A 19,991-nucleotide genomic window follows, 5' to 3' on the forward strand; every position below is an offset into this window, starting at 1 on the left:
AATGGACGTTTACACTGCAGTGAGAAACAATCCTGCTATGAGAAACAATCCATGCCCTCCTAGTATAGCCTCCACACACCCGGTGATCAGTTTAGCAGCCATCAAACCGCAAAAGAGTGGGTGGAGAAATGGAAAAGCGCCCAGGTCGTCGACTTAAGGACCAACTTCAACAAGCAGAAAAAAACTACACTCGCGTACCTGGATGCTGTTGGCCAACTACATCGCCTTGGGTAGGCTATTGCTTCATGTAAATTTATAAATAGTCTCATTCATAAAATACAACTTTAATCTTCAATTCTTTCTGGGAATTCTGCATGTGTGAAATAAATATTTACTTTGCTAAATATACACCATGCCGTGAATTCGTTTTAGAAATAAATGCGCTTTGCATAGAACACCATAGACAATCTGTATGTATCCATTACTACTGTAACGTTCGGTAAATTCCGATTTGCTGAGTCACCAGGCCATCAAGGGCAAAACCATTTCCTGTGTGGCCAGTCTCTGTAAGAGATTCTGCCGTCAGTTGATCTTGTGTACCGACCACACGCATCAGGTGTATTTAATATTCCTCTTTTACTGCAAGTATGGGTTGCTGAAGACCTGTTCTGCCCTGGATTTTCAAGAGTGTTATTCACCTTCTAATGGCATCTTAAAAAAAGAACATGCAATATTTTACCCCACTGTGTTGAATGAATCACATAATTTGACCAAACATATTTTGAGTGGTTTAATTTCGATATTATATACTTACAACGCAATGACATAGTATTTTCTTATTCCAGACTTACGTCTATCAACATGTGAACTTAACTACGTCATGTACTGACGCAAGGGAAAATATGCTAATATCAACTTCAACTTATATCCACGGTCGCGATTGGTAGTCAACACATGTTTGATTTGATACAAGATATACCTGACATGGGTTGATCAAGGAAAACGAAAATCTGACAATGTTAATCAGTAATTAATATTTATGATTTAATGACGTTATTATAGATCGATTGGATTTGACGGGATAGATAGACAGGCTGGGTGTGCCATTTTGCAATACTAGCTGAGCGGAGAAAGACATGCTAGTGCAACTGTGTGGTTCCTTGTTCTCCACGATCCGATAAGAAATGGGCACTAACAGTTTTGCCTTTTGGGCTTGTTTGCTATTCAGCATGCGGTGTTTGCACATTTCCACAGGTAAGTTTGCCTGAATATTTTAAACGTTCAATTGTACAATTACGAAACTGGGTCCACAGATACATGCATGTCGACCAGTCACCTCAGTCAGCGTCAATGGACCCAGGTACAAAGACATACATGCATGAAGGGACCTAGGTACACAGGCATACATGCATGTACAAGGAAGGTTGAATACAAACACGTGATTTCTAGTTCTTACTCCTACCTACCTATCTTCAGCATCAGTGATCTAGCTTATTTTTTTGTCTATCTATTAGATGCAACAATAATAAGAAAAGTAATACGTATATTTTTTCCTTTTAGCCAACGCCACAACGGAACAAGGATCTAATACATCCATCTCTAGTACCACTACGTCAGGTAATTTGGTACAATGGTTGGTTGGTTGGTAAGCTGGTTGTTTAACGCCGCACCGAGCAATATTCCAGCTATATGACGGCGGGCTGTAAATAATCGAGTCTGGACCAGACAATCCAGTGATTAATATCATGAGCATCGATCCACGTAATAGGGATCGATGACATGCATCAACGAAGTCAGCGAGTCTGACCACCCGATCCCGTTAGTAGCCTCTTATGACAAGCATAGTCGCCTTTTACGGCAAACATGGGTTGTTGAGGACCTATTATACCCCTGATCATCACGGGTCCCAAGTACAATGTACACAGTTGTAGCTTCTGCCTAGAATGCATGATATATTCCCATCCATTTGGCAAATGCCATGTTCATGTTATCATGCGAGGAAGAGAATTTTGCCATCAGTGCACATATCCTTAATGTATCCGTATATCACGAAGTCATAACGAATTTTGTACTTTTTCTAGGAGATAAAAGAGTTCTGCATTCGTACATTCCATTGACGACATTGACCATATTCGTGTTGTGTGATTATTTTATACTCTTATATACATGCACATGACTTTCGATACTTTTCAACAGGTTCGACAGACGCCTCAACTTTAACCGTGAGAACAACTCCCACAAACTCCAGTGTCCAGACGTCTCTGTCGCGTTAGTAGGTTTAATCTGTCAGCTAGAGTTGGATCATGTTAGAAGTACTGAACGAAAGGCTATTCAGTGGGCACCTGTGGCATTTATAATGTTTGTCAAACATGATTGCAAATTACAAAATGATTAAGTAGTGTCATTTGTAGACATGTGCTTGTTTGAAATTATTTCATTCACACAATGTAAAATGACAATAAATGATTCTAAGCAAGACACGGTATCTTTTGCTGAACACATACATGTATGGATGGTAATTAGTACAATGTATTGTACTTCAACTTGTTGACAGTGCAAAAAGCTTAGAATATTGAATATGATGATTTTGCAACAGAATATGTGTACCATTCAAGGCACCAGTTAAATAAATTGTATAGGGATCGTCCACTGACAAAGTCGAATACCTGTAAGTTTCATACATGGAAATTAAATGATTTTGTCATTATGGCTTACTAGGTTGTGCGTATGTTTTTTGTTTCTATCTTTTCAGCGACACAGAGAGAGACCTCAACTGACCAAACGATCATGACCTCAACTACATCAAAAGGTAACCATCAACCCAATCAACGAGTGTATGTTGAAATGCGTTATAGATGTAAGGAGGCTTACTAATCACAGTGTCAGTTCTGCGTTCTGGTGAACGTCTATAAATTCACTTCTTCCTTGTGCAGTACTTTTGTATTGTTACAAACTTCACAAATGATAACGAGATATTGGCATAATGCTTTGGCGAACATAACAAGTACCTGAACCCCGAAAATGACTTTTTGAGTGAGTGAGTGAGTGAGTGGGTGTGTTGGTGGGTGAGTCGGTGGGTGATTGAGTGAGTGCAGGAAACTAGATAAATATAATGTGAAATACGCATTTCTTATTTACTTTGTACGTATGCACATCTCGATGCATGACAACGCTAAACACATGGAATTTTGATGTACGTAAAACTGGTAGGATATCACGTTATCATTTCTTTATACTTTTGATTTTTCATAAGCAACCACCTCAACTTCCCCAGGCTATGAGAATACAAGTATACGATTTACAACTCTTATCAACTTTCACAATCGCTTCAGTATATGACTTTAATACCATTCACACATCGAAAACTAACGCAGAACACCCCTGTTCGATTCTGCATATGGGTAATATTTGCGAAGCCCGTTCTAAAAATGCCTGCCGTTATTTGCCTTGAACGGTGATAATGGCGAAAGACCATACCCACTCGTGATAAGTATTCAATGAAACAAAGAGCATCATAAGTTATGCATCGGTGTGTGGGTATATAGAAATAAGTGATTTTTGTTTATATACACTCTTCAAAAAATGAAACGCACAGGTAGATAGGAAATTTATTGTACCTAATAAAGTCGATATATTCAAATTAATATCATAGTTACAAATATGAAATTTTGGAGCTCGATAGTCACATGTTGTCGTTGTACACAGGCATTGACAACTGTTCATTGTCATGACACATAAGGCCACAAGGTTGCGCTGAACTCAGTATCTCGTGTGACCGGCCCGGGCAGCAATGCATCTCCACCGCACTGACTGGATAAATGCACGAATTCTGTCCTGCGGAATTCTGGGCCAGTCTGCTTGTAACGCGTTGGCCAGTTGTGGGAGTGTCTCCCAGAGGTGTTCGATCTGAAGATCTCGACGGCCAGGGCAAGTCGTTGATGTGTCTTCCGTGACACAGGCTGTGTGCGGTTGAGCGTTGTCCTGGTAAAAAAGCTCCCTCTGACGGTCAGTGATTGAAAGAAGGTGAGGTTGAAGAATTTGATTCATGTAGTGATTTCCTGTCAAATTTCCCTGAACCACAACCGAGTCAGATATCGTGGTGTAGGATATGGCCCTCACACCATGACACTACCGCCACCGAATCTGTCGAATTCGCGTACACAATGTGGGGCAAAAAGTTCATTTCGACGACGATAAACACGTTGTCTGCCATCCTGCCGGTGAAGAAGTTATCGTGATTCATCGCTAAACCACACTCGCCTCCAGTTTCCCAAATTCCAAGGCATGTGTATGTTACCAACGCAAGCGTCGCTGTCGATGGATCTGTTGCAAAACAGGGACGATAACTGGTCTTCTAGGTCGGATTCGAGCCTTGCGAAGATGCTTCCTGACAGTCTGGTCCGATATCCTCCTCAAACCAGTGATGCGTACTGCAGTCTCCGTAGCTGTGGCATTGCGATGACGTAGGTGGAACAGTCGAATGTAGCGATCCTGTGCAGGGGTGGTAACTCTTGGTCGGCAGGTTCTCGGACGGTCTGCAGTGGAATTGAACTGTGTGTATCGGTCACAAAGGGAGCAAATGGTGCTGTAGTGGACGTGGAAGTGCCGTGCAACAGAAGACTGCGATTCCCCTTTTTGGATACGTCCTATGGGGACGTTCCGATCGGCAGCTTTGAGTCTCGGCATTTTCGAATTTGAATGACAAATTATTGGCTTATGCTTGCCTTTTTATAGCCACTACCACGAGTTACGAATGCCACAACTTGCACGTGCATTTTGCTTTACTTTTTTTCTCCATGACATTTTTGAACAAGAGTGAAAACAATGCCGTTTAAGACATTGCATATCGACAGTGGCCGCGTTTTGGCGCACCTTTTGTCAAATATCAGGCCACCAACATTTTCAAATAACATAATATCCAATTTTTATACCGGATGTTTTGTGTAGTCAGGTTCAATGAACTACATACTACCTGTGCGCTTCTTTTTTAAGAGTGTATGTATATGCACCAATACATAGAATGAATTTGCGTTTAGCTCCTCCTGTGTACCATATTTCAATGAACAGCGAATCGCGGCGCCTTAGACAAAGTTTACACACCACATTTGCATCTAATTATAGTGACTTCCTGACGACTGCTTGCATTAAAAGGTACAACAGTTTTGACGACTAATCACTGTCCAAACACAAAGCAATGAGCACATTTACAATCTTTGTTAAACAATAGAATATACTGCCATATAACAACCTATGGAATAAGAATGACTGAGGTGAGGGACAATAACATGTCCATGATATGGATATCTACATGTGTATATGTCCACTTAATTACTCCTACCAGGGGGGCGGTCGGGTAGCCTAGTGGTTGAAGCCTTCGCTCGTCACGCCGAAGATCCGGGTTCGATTCCCGACATGGGTACAATGTGTGAAACCAATTTCTGGTGTCCCCGCCGTGATATTGCTGGAATATTGCTAAAAGCGGTGTAAAACCATACTCACTCACTCACTCACTCACTCACTCACTCACTCCTGCCAAGTCGCTTACTCCATTCGGCCAGTCTGATCATTGCACCAGCGTAACGACTGCATTCCAAACTACTTTGCATGATATTCCCCAAGATGTATGCACACGGGGAGATCAACTTGACAGCAACTGAATTAGCATTGTGTCCTCGTGTCAATGGTCAAAACATGAAATCCTAACATTCTTCTGTAAACGCAACCCAAAGTCAAACTAGTCATGGAAATCAGAACATAATATATCCTAGTCAAACATTGATCCATATGACAACTTGGATGGTATTTATACTAATTTAAAACAAATACATTTTATTGTGTTTCACATGAAACAGAACTTCTCCCATCAGTGTCAAAGTTACAGAATATGTGTTTCTGACTACACAAACACACATGTGATAAAAACGTAATAGGTTGCTTGTATAATGGCGTTTTAACAGTACCTACACATTTGAAATCTATTGCTTCAGGTGTTCCACAGTTCGTGTTGATTGTGGCAGCCGCTTCACCGAGTGCAGCAGCAGTCATCGTCAGCCTTGTGCTCTTGATCGTATGCTGGTGAGTCTATAACGATCAGTCAGAAAGAAGGAGGATACTATTCAGTAGGGTTGTCACTTCGGGCTATTACATGTAGTGTTAATCTCGAGCTTAAGTGTTGCTTGTATTCAATAATGAGAGATAGTGTTTAAAGCCACAGTTAGCAATCTGACAACTACGACCTGGCGACCTGTAAATGATCAAATGTTTGCCAGGCAGCTCAGTGCTTGATGCATGAACACACCGTCTCGGTACGATTCATAACAGGTAATGTCACAAAGATATCCACCCGACCCCCTTTAGCCGCCTCTTACAACAGAAACTGATTATTTGGTTTGGGACATATCCTAACCAGAAATTCTCTGTAATGACACATTGATGGTCAAGGTTCGCATTTGAAGGTTGTGATCCTGTGGACATGACGGCGTGGAGTATCTGATATCGTTCAATAATGGTCGAAAAGCCCATTCCCTTAAACTGATTTACCCACCTGGACTAGAAATAAGAAAAACCAATGAAACCGCCACATCCGTTTCATATTTAGATATATTTATAAAGATTGAGGGTGACAAAATACTCTCCACAACACAGCATGCAAAACAAGAAGTGTGAATTTGGTGTCTATATTTCCCAACATTTAAGTTACAATAGAAGTGCTCCTTCTACGAAGATTTAAAAGATGGCCATGCATACGACTCTATCTGAAAAGTTGTTTGACCTGGGGTACAACATACAATGGCTCAGTAAAGCTTCAAACTTTTATGGTAGAAAAGTGACAGAAAGTATGTCCCTTGCAACTCACTTTTTTTACTTGAATCATTTGTTCATGTGTTTTTAGGTGAAAAATTGACTTGCCTTTACATGTGTTTCTGACGCTTGCATCCTTCGGGCAGGATACGCTCACCTTTTCGCGAACACCTGGTATCATCACTATTTGATAGTGATTCATGAACACGTGGTTATGATATGGTCGGAATCGTATAGAAGACTCTGCTTTCAGTAGAGACATCTTATGATAATGCTTTTGTCGTTTTTATTGCTATCTATAAGACATCAAGATTTACGACTGAAAGGTTATTAGTTTTACTCATGAGTGTCTTTGTTTTCAATTTCATTTCAGTAAAATCACGAAACACAACATGTCCTCTAACTACGAAAATGCGGATGTGAAGCGTAACAAGGCCAATAAATCTAGAGTAAGAAATTCTATCAATTCTACTATCTATGAAGATTCAGATGTGGCACGTGGACACCAGGGCACGGACAATCGAGACATGTCGCCATACAACACCAACGCTCACAGCAACTACCGTGAACATCTCCGCCAGTTGCAGAATAGGAAAAAAGTCAGTTCTGCAATCTATGAAGAGTCGGATGTTATCCGTGGACATCTTGGAGCGGAAATACGAGAAGCGACTCCATACAAGACCGATGCTGCCAGCAACTTACACTCGGATCACCAGTTGCAGAGTAGGACAGCCGCCATTTCGACAATCTATGAAGCGTCTGACGTGGTCCGTGGACACCTGGGAATGGAAATGTCAGAACTGCCTCCATACAAACCCGATGTTGGAAGCAACTCATTATTTTATATCAGGCACTCGGGAAATAGAAAAGACAGAACCTCGACAATTTATGAAGCGCCCGATGCAGTCCCTGGACCAACAGGACTGGGAACGCTCCCGCCCCCTTATGGCGATACTGCTTCCAGCTCCTACTCTGCCCTCCGTGAGCCGGAAAACAAGGGTGCCGAGCATGACTACACGAAGCTACATCTGTACGATGCTGTGACCAATGAGGAACGTCTTCGAGAATCGATGCAGCTTGGCATGTACAGTGATCCAAGAAACCTTAACATATGAAGGACCGAGGATTCAGACAGGTCCAGGGAACCATATTATGTAAAGTAACCAAACTAATGTGGTCAGGACGTTTTGTCATCACAACTGGTTTTGCCAAACATGACACTCGTCAAACAAACATTACCCACATATCAATATACATGTTGTTGCACAACTATTCTTAATTGCATATATTTGATTCAGCTTTCTCCAGCACTCGTGTCACCCTGGCAACCATGTTGCAAGCTTTTTCATTATGCCTTTTCTTATCAGCACAAAATAGTAAGAAAGCAAAACTCAATTAAGAGTTGTATTGATATTTAGTAGCAAAATAGAATTGAACAGTGGCACATTCAACCGTATACCACTTGAAGTTTGTAAAAGAAGATAAATCTTTTCAAATGTTCTACTCCAATATGTTGACACATGCCTTTCATGGATCTAATTACTTTTTAACGTAGTAGTTAAGAAATTTTACAAGTCACACATCGATGCTGCGCTCACATTACTGCTACATGCGTAGTAATATGTGTCACGTGTTACATTCATAGCAACAGTGTACAAGGAAAACAGGATGAATCATACATGATGTATTATGATCACCATAACAAACGTGGAGCCTGTCAACTGTAAATGCTTTCAAAGGTAGTCATGTTAGGTGCCCATTGTTAAGCTTTATAAATAGATGCTTGTCGATGCATTTCATTGTGATATGAAAACAGACAACAATGATCGACACTTCCCCCAACTACACGTCTATTGTGATAAATCAACAATGGTATTTGCCTCATTATCATTTTCTGGGAAGACTTTATCACAAAATTGCAAAACAGTTTTCCTCATGACAAGTGCACTTGCACACGTTAGAATGTTGCCTCGATTAGATACTTTATACTATGTTATCCGGCAAATATGTAGATAAACATGGTTTGCCGAAAGCGTTTTTTGTCAAGAGTTTTTGGTTTTTACATCTAGAATTTGATTAATGCTGTCGAACAGGATCTGAGAGTAAATTCTTCTCCAAATTGTTTGTTTTGTTTGTTTGTCGTTTAAAGTCACACTCAGAAATAAAATTAAACAAGTTTATGGTAGACAAACAACTGACTGGTCTTATGAAGAACGTCCCACACCGCCTTGTTACAACGACACGCAATCAAGTCACCGAGCTTGACCACCCGATCGAATTAGTCACCGCGTATGGCAAGCAAATATTTTAGGTTGTGAGGGACCTACACTAACCCCGAATCACCACGTGGCATTGTATGGGTGAGTGGGTTGGATTTAACAGTATTCCTGTTATATAGCGGTGTGTCACCTTAATGTGGGAGGAAAGCCTGAAGTGATGCAGGTCTCAGACGTTTACCACTTTAGTGAAACCCAAGAGCACGGGTATGGTGCCGACAAACCTACAAACATAATGGGGGCGAACCGGGATTCGAACCCACAATCATATGTTTCTAGCGTACAAGAGGGACGCAACCCTGCACAACGAATTGCGGCGCCTCAGACGACTTGGCCACCGGTTTGTTTCAGATTGACACTGTTACTGGTAATCGTTACCAGTCTATAGATATTCTTCATCCTCTATCGGGGGCGGTCGGGTAGCCTAGTGGTTAAAGCGTTCGCTCGTCACGCCGAAGACCCGGGTTCGATTCCCGACATGGCTACAATGTATGAAGCACATTTCTGGTGTCCACCGCTCTGATATTGCTTGAATATTGCTAAAAGCGGCGTAATAACATATTCACACACTCACTCACTAAAACAAAATATATGTTAAATGTAATTTGGATATGAATCATACGCACTACACGCACCTCTCTCTATCAGCCTAATGTGAAATAGGTGCGACTATATGTGAGATTAACCTAAATGTGAAAACAGGTGGCAGTGAGGGGGGGGGGGGAGGATCTGCAATGTGTATCCACCCAGGACGGCATGGATTTGACCAGTATCCATTTGTTATAAAGACGGGCGATGGGGTAACCTAACCGTTAAAGTGTTGGCGCATCAAGATTATGAGAGACGAGTTCGATTCATAAACATGGGTATTAATTGTGATGCTCGTTATTGATCTCCCTACAGGCCCATTTTTACTGGCATAATTGTTATGTAGCTCAGAGGGATACAAGTACCTGGCTCCCCTCACTACACAGTGACAATGGGTTGCGTATCGGTGTTTTCAGTCAGACAAACAAAGCACATAATAAACAGGTATCGATTGATTCCTTATCTCAATAAACCTGGCATATTATAGGCGACCTTTAGTCTTAAATTAACGTTGACGTAAATTGATCATCTATTAACAAACAAAGGTCTCCTTAACGCAAAGTCCGACTCGAATTCCCATGGTTTGTTTCATGTATTTTCACAAAGTGCAATATCACTTTAAACGACGTACTTGTACATATGCCTCTGCCTACACTTGAACGCAGGTTCTCTACACGGATATAATTTATAAAACAGGTTTAAAACCAGTGCATCAGAACACGATTGTCTACCTCGTGTGTCAACCTGTAACTCAACACGAGAGGAAAACCTGCTCTACCCATATTCATTCGGCATACTTTTGTAAACGGATTTTCAAGTACTTCATTAACATAATCACAAGCGAACAAAACACTGGAGTGTAATATAAAACGGAGTCGAGTTGAGGCCCCGACTATAAACATAACCCAAACAATGAAATGAAGGTTGTGTCACCAAGCGGAGAGTAATAACGTTTTCTCATAGAAACTTGAGGCAGACAAGAATAGATCCACCTGTTTCACAACAAGCCAACAGGCCGTGAGAACAAGGAAGTTCTTTGCATGTGTTATTGACGTGTGCAACCGGTGGGGCATGATAAATGAATCCTCATTATTTGATGGTGATTCATAAACACAATCACGCCTTAGATTCTTTAATGGACTATGCTTTAAGCAAACATTTCTTATGATTATAGAAAGGGTTTTGTCGCTTTTAGATTTCTATAGCCTTCTAACTAATGTCTTTCAACGTCGCATAAAAGACTAGCTATGTGTCAAGCAATGACATAAGGAAAAGGTTACTATTCAAAGGTAGCTCATCGTCACACCCAGTAACCGCTTTATACAATCATTTGAGTGAGTGAGTGAGTTGTGTTTAACGCCGCTTTTAACATTATTCCACGGCGTGTCAGCTTAATGTGGGAGGAAAACCCCAAGTGATGCAGGTCTCAGACGTTTACCTCTTCGGTGAAACCCACGAGCACGGATATGGAGCTGACAAACCTAGAAACATAATTGGGGCGAACCGGGATTCGAACCCACAATCATAGGTTTCTGGCGTGCCCAAGGGACGCAACTCTGCACAGCGAATCGCGGCGCCTTAGACGACTGGGCCACCCGTGCCCCCACAATCATTTGATCTGGAACCAGAGATCAGAGATCCGGCTGTGCGAAGTTGCGTTCATAAGTCGTGCCAGGATCTGCTGATCGTGGGTTCGAATCCAACTTGATAAGGATCCTTGGTTTATCAGCACCTTATCTGTGTTTTACATCGAACCAATGTGGTAACGTCTGCGACCTGCATCACATCGCGCAGGCTCATTATGCTGAATGACTGTGATGTTATTAAACGGATGTTCAAAATGGCGTAATAGAAATTAAGGCATTTGATATTGTCACGATTTTCGATGTTAAAATATTTGGCCAACCTGTGATTGAAACGACATCCTTTTCTGTGATAAAAGAACACATTATCATTCAGGCAGGAAGGGAACCCGATTGGCCACAAAGAACATGAATAATCATTCAACTTAAACCAGGAAAATGTTGTGAAATGTTATCAGTTAATAATTTTACCCAATATTATATTTATGATCGAATAGCGAATAAGTTTTCCTTGTTGACGTATGGATATTAATACCTTCAACTTTCAATTTCAATTCTATGATAGACGTTAAGGCTCAATGTATTGTGACGTGGTATTCGAGTATCGGCCCAAGCTCAACCATGTTATATATTACCCATGAGGGCAGAATAATCGTGTGTTATAAACTTTCCGATATGTACACATTCTCAATACCGATTGGTCAAGTGAAGCCACATGACGTCACAGTGCTTAATTGTTGAGGGAAATACCACATGAATCCATCCATTGTTCATGATGTCACATACTTATTACATTACGTCATTTGAACGAAAGGTTGCATCCAGTGAAGTTTATCTGAAGGATTGATATTCATACGTTGTTTATACGCTTTCTCTTTAAAACTATCTCTCAGCATCAGAACTGTCTCGTCAGGTAATCTATTCCAATTATGTGTGATCATGGGTGAGTTCAAAATGAACGTCACATCGGCAATATGGCAGCCATATCGTGACGAGAAGTTATACCTGAATAATAAATACATTTAGACTGCATAAAAACTTGTCGACGATGGACAGTACATCAACTATACTATTTTATTTAGAGTTATTGTGAGAGCATCAAAATGTTATAACTATTATTTGACAATACACTATTTGTCACCTCTTACAAGCATAGGTTACAGGAAACTAGTTGTAACGCAGGGTCCTACGGTGGTAGAGGTCCGAAAAGAAACGGTAAGATACCAGAGCGAGCGAGATAATAGGCGTTTAGATGTAGTTTTCGGTGACTAGACAAATACTAGTATACTCACCGCTAAAAGAAACGCGAACCATAGAAACATATTGAGAAGTTGGTTGGTAGGTTGGTTGTTTAACAATCCAGTGCTTAATATCATGAGCATCGATCCACGCAATTGGGATTGATAACCATGCATCAACCAAGTCAGCGAGCCTGACCACCCGATCCCGTTAGTCGCCTTTTACGACAAGCATAGTCGCCTTTTACGGCAAGCATTGGTTGCTGAAGACCTATTCTATCCCGGAATCTTCACGGGTCATATTGAGAAGGATGTACGTTGAGAATATGTGTTTCCAAGTGTTACCATAGATTGTCTTTATTCTTATCACAATATGCTACACGTTATTTCCAAACTGTACACACTAATCCTGCACGAGGATAAAATGGTACATCTCGAGTCATCTATCTATTATGTCATATGTGATGCGTTCATGAGCATCGGTTCACACAAAATACCAGTATTTTCATTTGTGAATCGAACCAATCTAATCTCTCTTGAATATGAGTAAATCTTCATATAATAACCATATGGTATGCGCGTGATGATAAATTTATATCTAAATGTGTGCCTTGTGTAATGTGTACTGAACAATGTGGTCAAAACCGTTCTTTGGCAAGCACGTCATAATGAAATAGTTTAGATGTAAGGTTTCAGAAGCACACGCAGATGCATAAACTGAAAAAAAAACGTGCAACTATAGCGTGTAATGTGCTGGAATAAACCACGGACTGCGACGATATACCGCACTGCTTGTCACAGAAGCGTACGTACAAGAATACCATGTCAACCACAACACATGTTCAAACTTGCAGTAATACGAGAAGAAATTCTGAATGCAGGCACAATTCACTTAATTTAAATTGCATTTATTTTTCCCTTAGTATCATTTGATGCAGACAAAATAGGAAATATGCTCAAATGCATGTTGATGCAGAAAGTTTCAAAGACTAACGTTTACTTCGACCTGTAGCATCACTGTAATGTTGAATATTCTATTACTTCAAATATGAATTATAAACTGCCGGACAAAATAAAGTACCCATCGATGTTTTTGGTGGCTATAAATGCAACATACAAACGATTAATGGTTTATCGATAGGGATGTATTTGATACGGGTATGATAAGTTTGGATTTGATTTGGACCTTAAATTTGCACTGTTTTCAGCCGATTTGACAACGTTTGCAATAATTTGGTCAAATCCAATTTTAAGAGTATACTTTCTTTTGTCCGGTAGCTTACTACAGTGCGTGAGTGAAACTTGATACAATTCATTGTCCGTATTGTCACGGTGGTGTGTATGTAATCAAACTGAATCAGACAAACTGCTTTGTGTGTACGTGCCTACAAGGAATACAGCTCTATTTGTTCTCCCGTGAATCATATCAGGGTTGTAGTTAAACCTATTATCCTCGGTGCACACGTTTCTTCACTATCATATCAAATAATGGCACGAGTCAGAGGTTTAGAGGAAAATATGTACAAAAAAAATATAGTATTCATGTTCACACAGCTGTGTCGCTTTTAAATATTAACCTTTCAACGTCCGGGTGTTCCCAATAACAGGAAAGCTAAAGGGAAAATTACAATATGATAAGTGGAGGAAAACTTACACCGAGCAGGTTTCGTGTGAAAGTTCACCCAAATTACTCTTACGGATTAAATTCAACAGGAAAGTGTATGTGCTTTCAATTTGAATTAATTATGTTTTGCAAGATACAGTGGATGTATGTGTACAAATTAATATTTTGTTTTATCATTACCAAGGCGGAAGTAGGAGGTGAGGTGAGGTTTAACGTTTAACGTCGCGTCCAAGATTATTGCACTTATATATAGCGACGTGCACGTGTGTTTGTGTGGTTGCTTGTACTAGTCCGGACTGAGCCGATTTATAGTGCTAGCTCACTGAGATACTATGCCGCAGTTTAACATGAATATCCCACTCAGACACAGTATACTGACTCTGAGCCGACCAGTCCTTGTTTTAGCCCCTTAATGCCGAGCGCCATACAGGGTAACAACAAGTACCATCTTTTAACGTCTTTTGGTATGACGCGGCCGGGTATCGAACCCCGGACCTTCCGCTCTCCGGGCAGACGCTCTACCACTAGACCACGGAGGCGGTCTGCGGAAGAAGGAAAATGACACTCAATTGCGAGTTTACTGATAACACTGATTACTATCGGTTCCACTGTACCTACGCCTAAAGCTTCCGATAAAAGGCAGCCGTCGAGCGACCATTTCACCTACGGCTTGACTGTAGGTTTTGAGTAACAAATCCACAAGGCACGATACAATGTTTATATAACCCATGAACTGTTTGTTTCGCTAGACTTATGAAGACGTTGTAATGGCATGTGCAAAAAGAGAATTACACTGCAATGTAAATAGACCAGGTGTAGCTAGAGGTATTCAAGCCGTTTAGTGAGACTCGATAACTATCTTTAGTAAGTCCATTTTCTTAATATGATACATTCACATTCACATTATACAAAACAGCCTAGCGTATGTAAGCCACGGGTGTAAGCATAAAAGGAACATCCAGTAGATGAGTTGTCCAGGCACGCATCTTCCAAACTGTACCGCAACGTTCTATCAACTTACAGGTACATGTATAAATCAGCCGGTATTTACTTGTCAGATATACATGAACATTTACCTTCACTGTTTGAAATTATTTAACCACGTAAACATTAATGTTCTGCATGATTTTTGCAGGATAAAAGTCTTTTGGCATGATCATATGACTCTTTTCCGTAATTTGAATCGATGTCGGATGATAAACACGGGTCCATCCACAAACATACTTGATGATAGCACGTCCCTTTGAATTACTGGGATTATGAATCATATGTATTGATCAGGAAGAAATCAAACATTGAAATATCCAGGAAGCAAAGCAATAAAGCACAAAGTAGAAAATACAGAAATGTCAACACATACAACACTTTCACCCGATATTGGTCGAATGGCTAGGCAGAGTTGACGTCCGTTGTTGAAAAGGTCACTTGTTTAAATGCATGTGTAGATTTTACAGCGTCTTCGTCGGATTTCACGGGCATATTTTTTACGAAAGGCGTTTGAAGAAGCAAAAAGGGGGACTACGCTCCACTCTGTTGTCCATTGTGAAACTAACAACTGAATGACATCATTAAAAGTGATTTAGTAGGCAAAGTGGTGTTTGAAGTGGTGAATCAAATTGTCCGAGCCTAATCCCCCTAAAAGAATCAGACAATGTTGTGACATCTCGTGTCATATATTTGTCATCATGTTTTACAGCTACACACTTTATCATATCCGACATCAAGAACCGTTACCATATTTCGACGAACAATTCGAAAACTTGCAACACTGTCTTGTTCAAGAGTTCCACGCGGATGCACGCTTGATGTTTTCTCTTGTGAAGGAAGACGACTGTCACACAAACCCGGCATTTCGCCTATTTCATAAATGGGTGATAAGTGAGTAATAACATTCAGGGTTTTGTTCTGGTATATTCCCTAGTTTGACAGGTGCCTCCGGGGAAAGGATGGGGTCTACAGCACTGATCGGAATGGAATCGGCGCCTTGTTCTGTGTCATGCATCTCAGATCCTTCTCCCCTCATAGTCCATGGAACCTGCTTTCGGTGAGCATTCAGGCCAGTAGAATTCTCAAAGCAAGTGTTTAGGGTGGCCGGTGTAAACGGCCTCAGTGTTGTCTTTGTACATTCAACATCTTCATAGGGATGTGACACTCTGTCGGTTTCATATCCTTCCAGGAGGGAGTGGTAAATGGCTTGGTCCGATGCCATGTTAGGTTTGTCCCGCATTGTTATGTCTTCAGCTTCTGGTATGGCAGCAATGTTATGGCCCAAAAAGTCGCCGAGATTGACTTGCGTACCCACAGTCTGTCCCATGTCCTTAATTTCAGTTGGAGGTTGTGCATTGACCATACTAAGATTGAGTCGTCCATGTTTTGGCGTAGCTACTCTTACTTTCAATCTTAAAAGAAATTGAAACATCGAGATATGTGTGAGTTTAACCTTAACGTCACATCGTTTTTCTTCAGTGATGTAGTAATCAATGAACGGCTATGTATTAATTAAGGTCATATATCACAACATCGTTTTTCTGAGGTGTCAATATTTCTTATCCAAAATATACAACAACATTAACATTAACATGGTCTTAGAATCTATCGTATAAAGTAGACTCGATAACTTCAAATATACGGGAAACTTCGCTCGGGACATTTGACAGTCCTATCAAATTTGAATCAAGTTATTTTATTTATATCCGCTTTATTTGTTAGCTAAAATTGTGGTGTTTATCACTATGGAAGTTGATCAATACAATAATTATGCAGAGATCAACGTTTTGATCTAGAACAAAATTTGATACCTCGTTGTGGAGCATTGTCCCCTATTAAAGGCATGTGATAGTTGAGAGGCGAAAGTACTTACATGTACACCACCAGAATAAATACAACCATGAGCAGCAGCCCAAGTAGGGTAGAGAGGGTCAACACGGTCACACCTACTGAGTAAAAGGTGGAAGACATTACAACTATAGCCTCAGGGATCAACCATCTCTCCCCTGACCACCCCACACCCGTACCTCTCGCTATCTAATAATCTGCACCTGCACACAAATTGTGTAGTCCCTAAAAGGCAAAGTAAAACTATTATGAAATGCTTTACACAACAGTTTCAGATGTGATATTGATAGCTTCCATTTTCCCCTTTACATCTATTACCATTTCGATTACGCTAACACGGTTTTACCATTTGGAGGACATGCTGCCGTGCCATTTACTTGGGCTTCCGTAGTGTTCATGGGATTCTGTGGAAGAAAAACGTGAATTATTACACATAATGATATTAGCACACCCTAGGTTGAGCTTGGACCACTGGAATCTCTTAAATCTATAAAGTTATTCAGCTATGGATTTGGAGAATATTGGATTACGAGGTCATTTTCTACACACAACAAATTACGTTAAAGTTTAAAGAGAGATGTACTGATGTTGATAATCCTTTGTATGTAGAAAGTATACATACAAATTCTAGTGTAAGTCTGTACAGAATCTTAAAAGATAATAACATGTTTGAATATTATATATCAGTTTTTAGTATTAAACCATATAGAAGTGTCATTTCCCAGTTCCGATGCTCAGCTAATGATCTCATGATTTCCGAAGGCAGAACGTTTAGCATTCCCAGATGTGAGAGATAATGTCCACCGTGTGTAATCCCTGTATTAGAAAATCAATTATACTTCTGTTTATATTAGTCCTTTTAATGATAATCTCAGGGAACATATTCTGGCGACATATTATTGTGAAACCCGCCGGAAGCAAACTTTGTTTAATTGCTAACTTCAGCAAATATTCATAACGTCCAACGTTTATACTAGTTTAATTTCCGTGCTTTCTTTTTCCTTGTAATACGTGACGCTAAGAAAATTGTATCTTTTTGTAAATTAAACATTACCCTATTGTTGTGACGCTATCTCGTATGATATTATGTTATTGTATAATGTGCCGATGACCCTTTGCCAAATGAAGCATTCATTCATTCACTTGATTGCCTCTTTGCACCCAAAATTACACGAATGAGTGATTGAGTGAGTTTGGTCTTACGCCGCTTTCAGCAATATTTCAGCAATATTACGGCGGGAGTCACCAGAAATAGGCTTCACACAGTGTACCCATGTCGGGATTCGAACCCGGGTCTTCGGCGTGACGAGCGAACACTTTAACCACTAGGCTACCCGACTGCCCCCAACATTACACGATTACTGGAGCCAGAGTCATCGAACCTATTAAACCATACATATATGCTCCTTGTTTGAGACTGGGTAGCTATATTTCTAGAGATCCTGCTTTACAACACGGGATTTGCAGATTCTCCTGGTTTCGATCGGTTGGTAAAATGTGACAGCTTGATGTTGGGAATATGAGTTCCACGTGAATTAATGATTACAATCACCTTTTATTCTATCAGTGACAAGTAATCAATTCAGGGCGGGAAATCATTAACAGATAAGACTCCACCCCTCTTAATATGTCGCAATATGTATGTTCCATATTCATAATCGTATATCTATCATTATATTTGCAATGTGCAAAGCTACTCGCATCACACTTTAGACACGATAGATCTGAATTACTGCCTATGTGCCTATAAATTGTAACACACATATTAGCCATAATTAGTAACATACTATCACATTTTTCAATTAGCAGTCAATTAATCATCCCACGTTTTTCTTTTAGAATCAAACCCTTGGACGCTTTCGCAGTATCGAGTATACGCCACCTCCGTTGGGAATCCGTGTTAGAATTGGTTCTCAGTAACATATGCTTGTCGCACGATGTGACTGAATTGATCGGGTGTCAGACTTATTGGAACTGGTTCATAACATGTCATCACATGGCGTGGATTATTTTCATGTCAATCACGGATTTGTCTGGTAAAGATTTGATTATTTACAGATCGCCGCCACATAAACATGTAGCTGAAGTTTGCTCAAGCTGTATTCTGTTGCAGGTAAACATATGGGGAAAACTATAGAATTGAGACGATGTTGTAATAAGCATATTCGAATAACTTACAGGATATTGGAAGACGCAATACAATAACGATATAGCATAGAGAAATAGCATCACTTTCTTAAAACTGACACTTTGCGATCAACCAAAGCAGTTTACTCACATCGTCTTTACACCAGCGTCACAAAGTAGCCTTTCGTAGTGTATGGTGTAGCCCTGTTACTCCATTAAGTATTATGAAGCAAATGATTTCCTTTCGCTTTGTATGTTCACTTGTTTCAGAAATCAAATTCGATTTCCTTCTTCGCGGACAAAATGTCAACACCTTAATAAACAAATAAGTGAATGTGCACGAAACATGATCGAATCGCATGAATAATTATAACGTAATGTTAATGTTTGATCTTTTACTTTTGCTCTGATTATTTGAATGTTTTCATTTCCGTTTTTTCGGTAACAGCTTCCTGTTTCCTTGCCTTTAGGTTGTTTTAAAATATCAGGACTCCATAACATATTTTTTTATTTTTCTCCCGTCCATATTTTTTTCGTTAGTTTTGTGCGATATTGTTAAAGTGACCAGGACCCTCAGTGGTAAAAGTGTACCAAATTCGGGTTTATGCAATTGTCAAGATATCATACACAATGTACACTCTTCAAAAAAAGAAACGCACATGTAGTATGTAGTTCATTGAACCTGACTACACATAACATCCGATATATAAATTGGATATTTGTTATTTGAAAATGTTGGTGGCATGATATTCGACAAACGGTGCGTCAAAACGCAGCCATTCCTACCCCGGATTCCTTGCAGGGCAAATGTGTTTGAAAAGCAATTTTATAGTGTGCTCTTAATGTCAGAGTATAAAGGAGAAAATAATCACATTGATTTCAGGATTTCGGGTCTATGTTCATTCAGGTTCTATTGTTCAACATCGCCTGGTAATGAAATACAAGTATGTGTATTTGGGTTGCTGTTTTCCGTTATATG

At 40.1% G+C, this 19,991-nt stretch overlaps 2 protein-coding genes across 3 annotated transcripts; one reads left to right on the forward strand and one right to left on the reverse strand.

Moving 5' to 3' along the window:
• Window positions 1–1,073: 1,073 nt before the first annotated feature.
• LOC139474586 (uncharacterized) lies at window positions 1,074–8,779 on the forward strand. Of its 2 annotated transcripts, XM_071257655.1 has the most exons (7): window positions 1,074–1,194; window positions 1,501–1,557; window positions 2,137–2,208; window positions 2,693–2,749; window positions 3,194–3,229; window positions 5,928–6,015; window positions 7,115–8,779. In XM_071257655.1, exons 1-7 carry the CDS (start codon window positions 1,125–1,127, stop codon window positions 7,854–7,856), a joined length of 1,122 nt encoding a protein of 373 aa, XP_071113756.1. In that variant the 5' UTR covers window positions 1,074–1,124; the 3' UTR covers window positions 7,857–8,779. The 2 variants fall into 2 exon arrangements, with proteins under 2 accessions (XP_071113756.1, XP_071113757.1); XM_071257656.1 differs by lacking the exon at window positions 3,194–3,229.
• A 6,104-nt stretch (window positions 8,780–14,883) lies between these two features.
• On the reverse strand, window positions 14,884–17,283 carry LOC139475099 (uncharacterized). The gene is made up of 3 exons (XM_071258343.1): window positions 17,232–17,283; window positions 16,911–16,986; window positions 14,884–16,449 (listed from the first exon to the last, which is right to left on the reverse strand). The coding sequence occupies exons 1-3, from the start codon at window positions 17,281–17,283 to the stop codon at window positions 15,912–15,914; spliced, it is 666 nt and encodes a 221-aa protein (XP_071114444.1). The 3' UTR covers window positions 14,884–15,911.
• Window positions 17,284–19,991: the final 2,708 nt, after the last annotated feature.

Source organism: Haliotis cracherodii, unplaced genomic scaffold (assembly GCF_022045235.1).
Source record: "Haliotis cracherodii isolate W230 unplaced genomic scaffold, xgHalCrac1.p SCAF_3, whole genome shotgun sequence".
NCBI classification, from domain to species: domain Eukaryota; kingdom Metazoa; phylum Mollusca; class Gastropoda; order Lepetellida; family Haliotidae; genus Haliotis; species Haliotis cracherodii.

Coding starts and splice junctions, on each gene's coding strand:
- LOC139474586 (XM_071257655.1), top strand. CDS start 1,125: ATGGGCACTAACAGTTTTGCCTTTTGGGCTTGTTTGCTATTCAGCATG. Junction 1,558..2,136: donor CTCTAGTACCACTACGTCAG/GTAATTTGGTAC, acceptor ACTTTTCAACAG/GTTCGACAGACGCCTCAACT. Junction 2,750..3,193: donor GACCTCAACTACATCAAAAG/GTAACCATCAAC, acceptor ATTTTTCATAAG/CAACCACCTCAACTTCCCCA.
- LOC139475099 (XM_071258343.1), bottom strand. CDS start 17,283: ATGAACACTACGGAAGCCCAAGTAAATGGCACGGCAGCATGTCCTCCA. Junction 16,987..17,231: donor GGCAGCATGTCCTCCAAATG/GTAAAACCGTGT, acceptor CCTTTTACTCAG/TAGGTGTGACCGTGTTGACC. Junction 16,450..16,910: donor TTTATTCTGGTGGTGTACAT/GTAAGTACTTTC, acceptor ATTTCTTTTAAG/ATTGAAAGTAAGAGTAGCTA.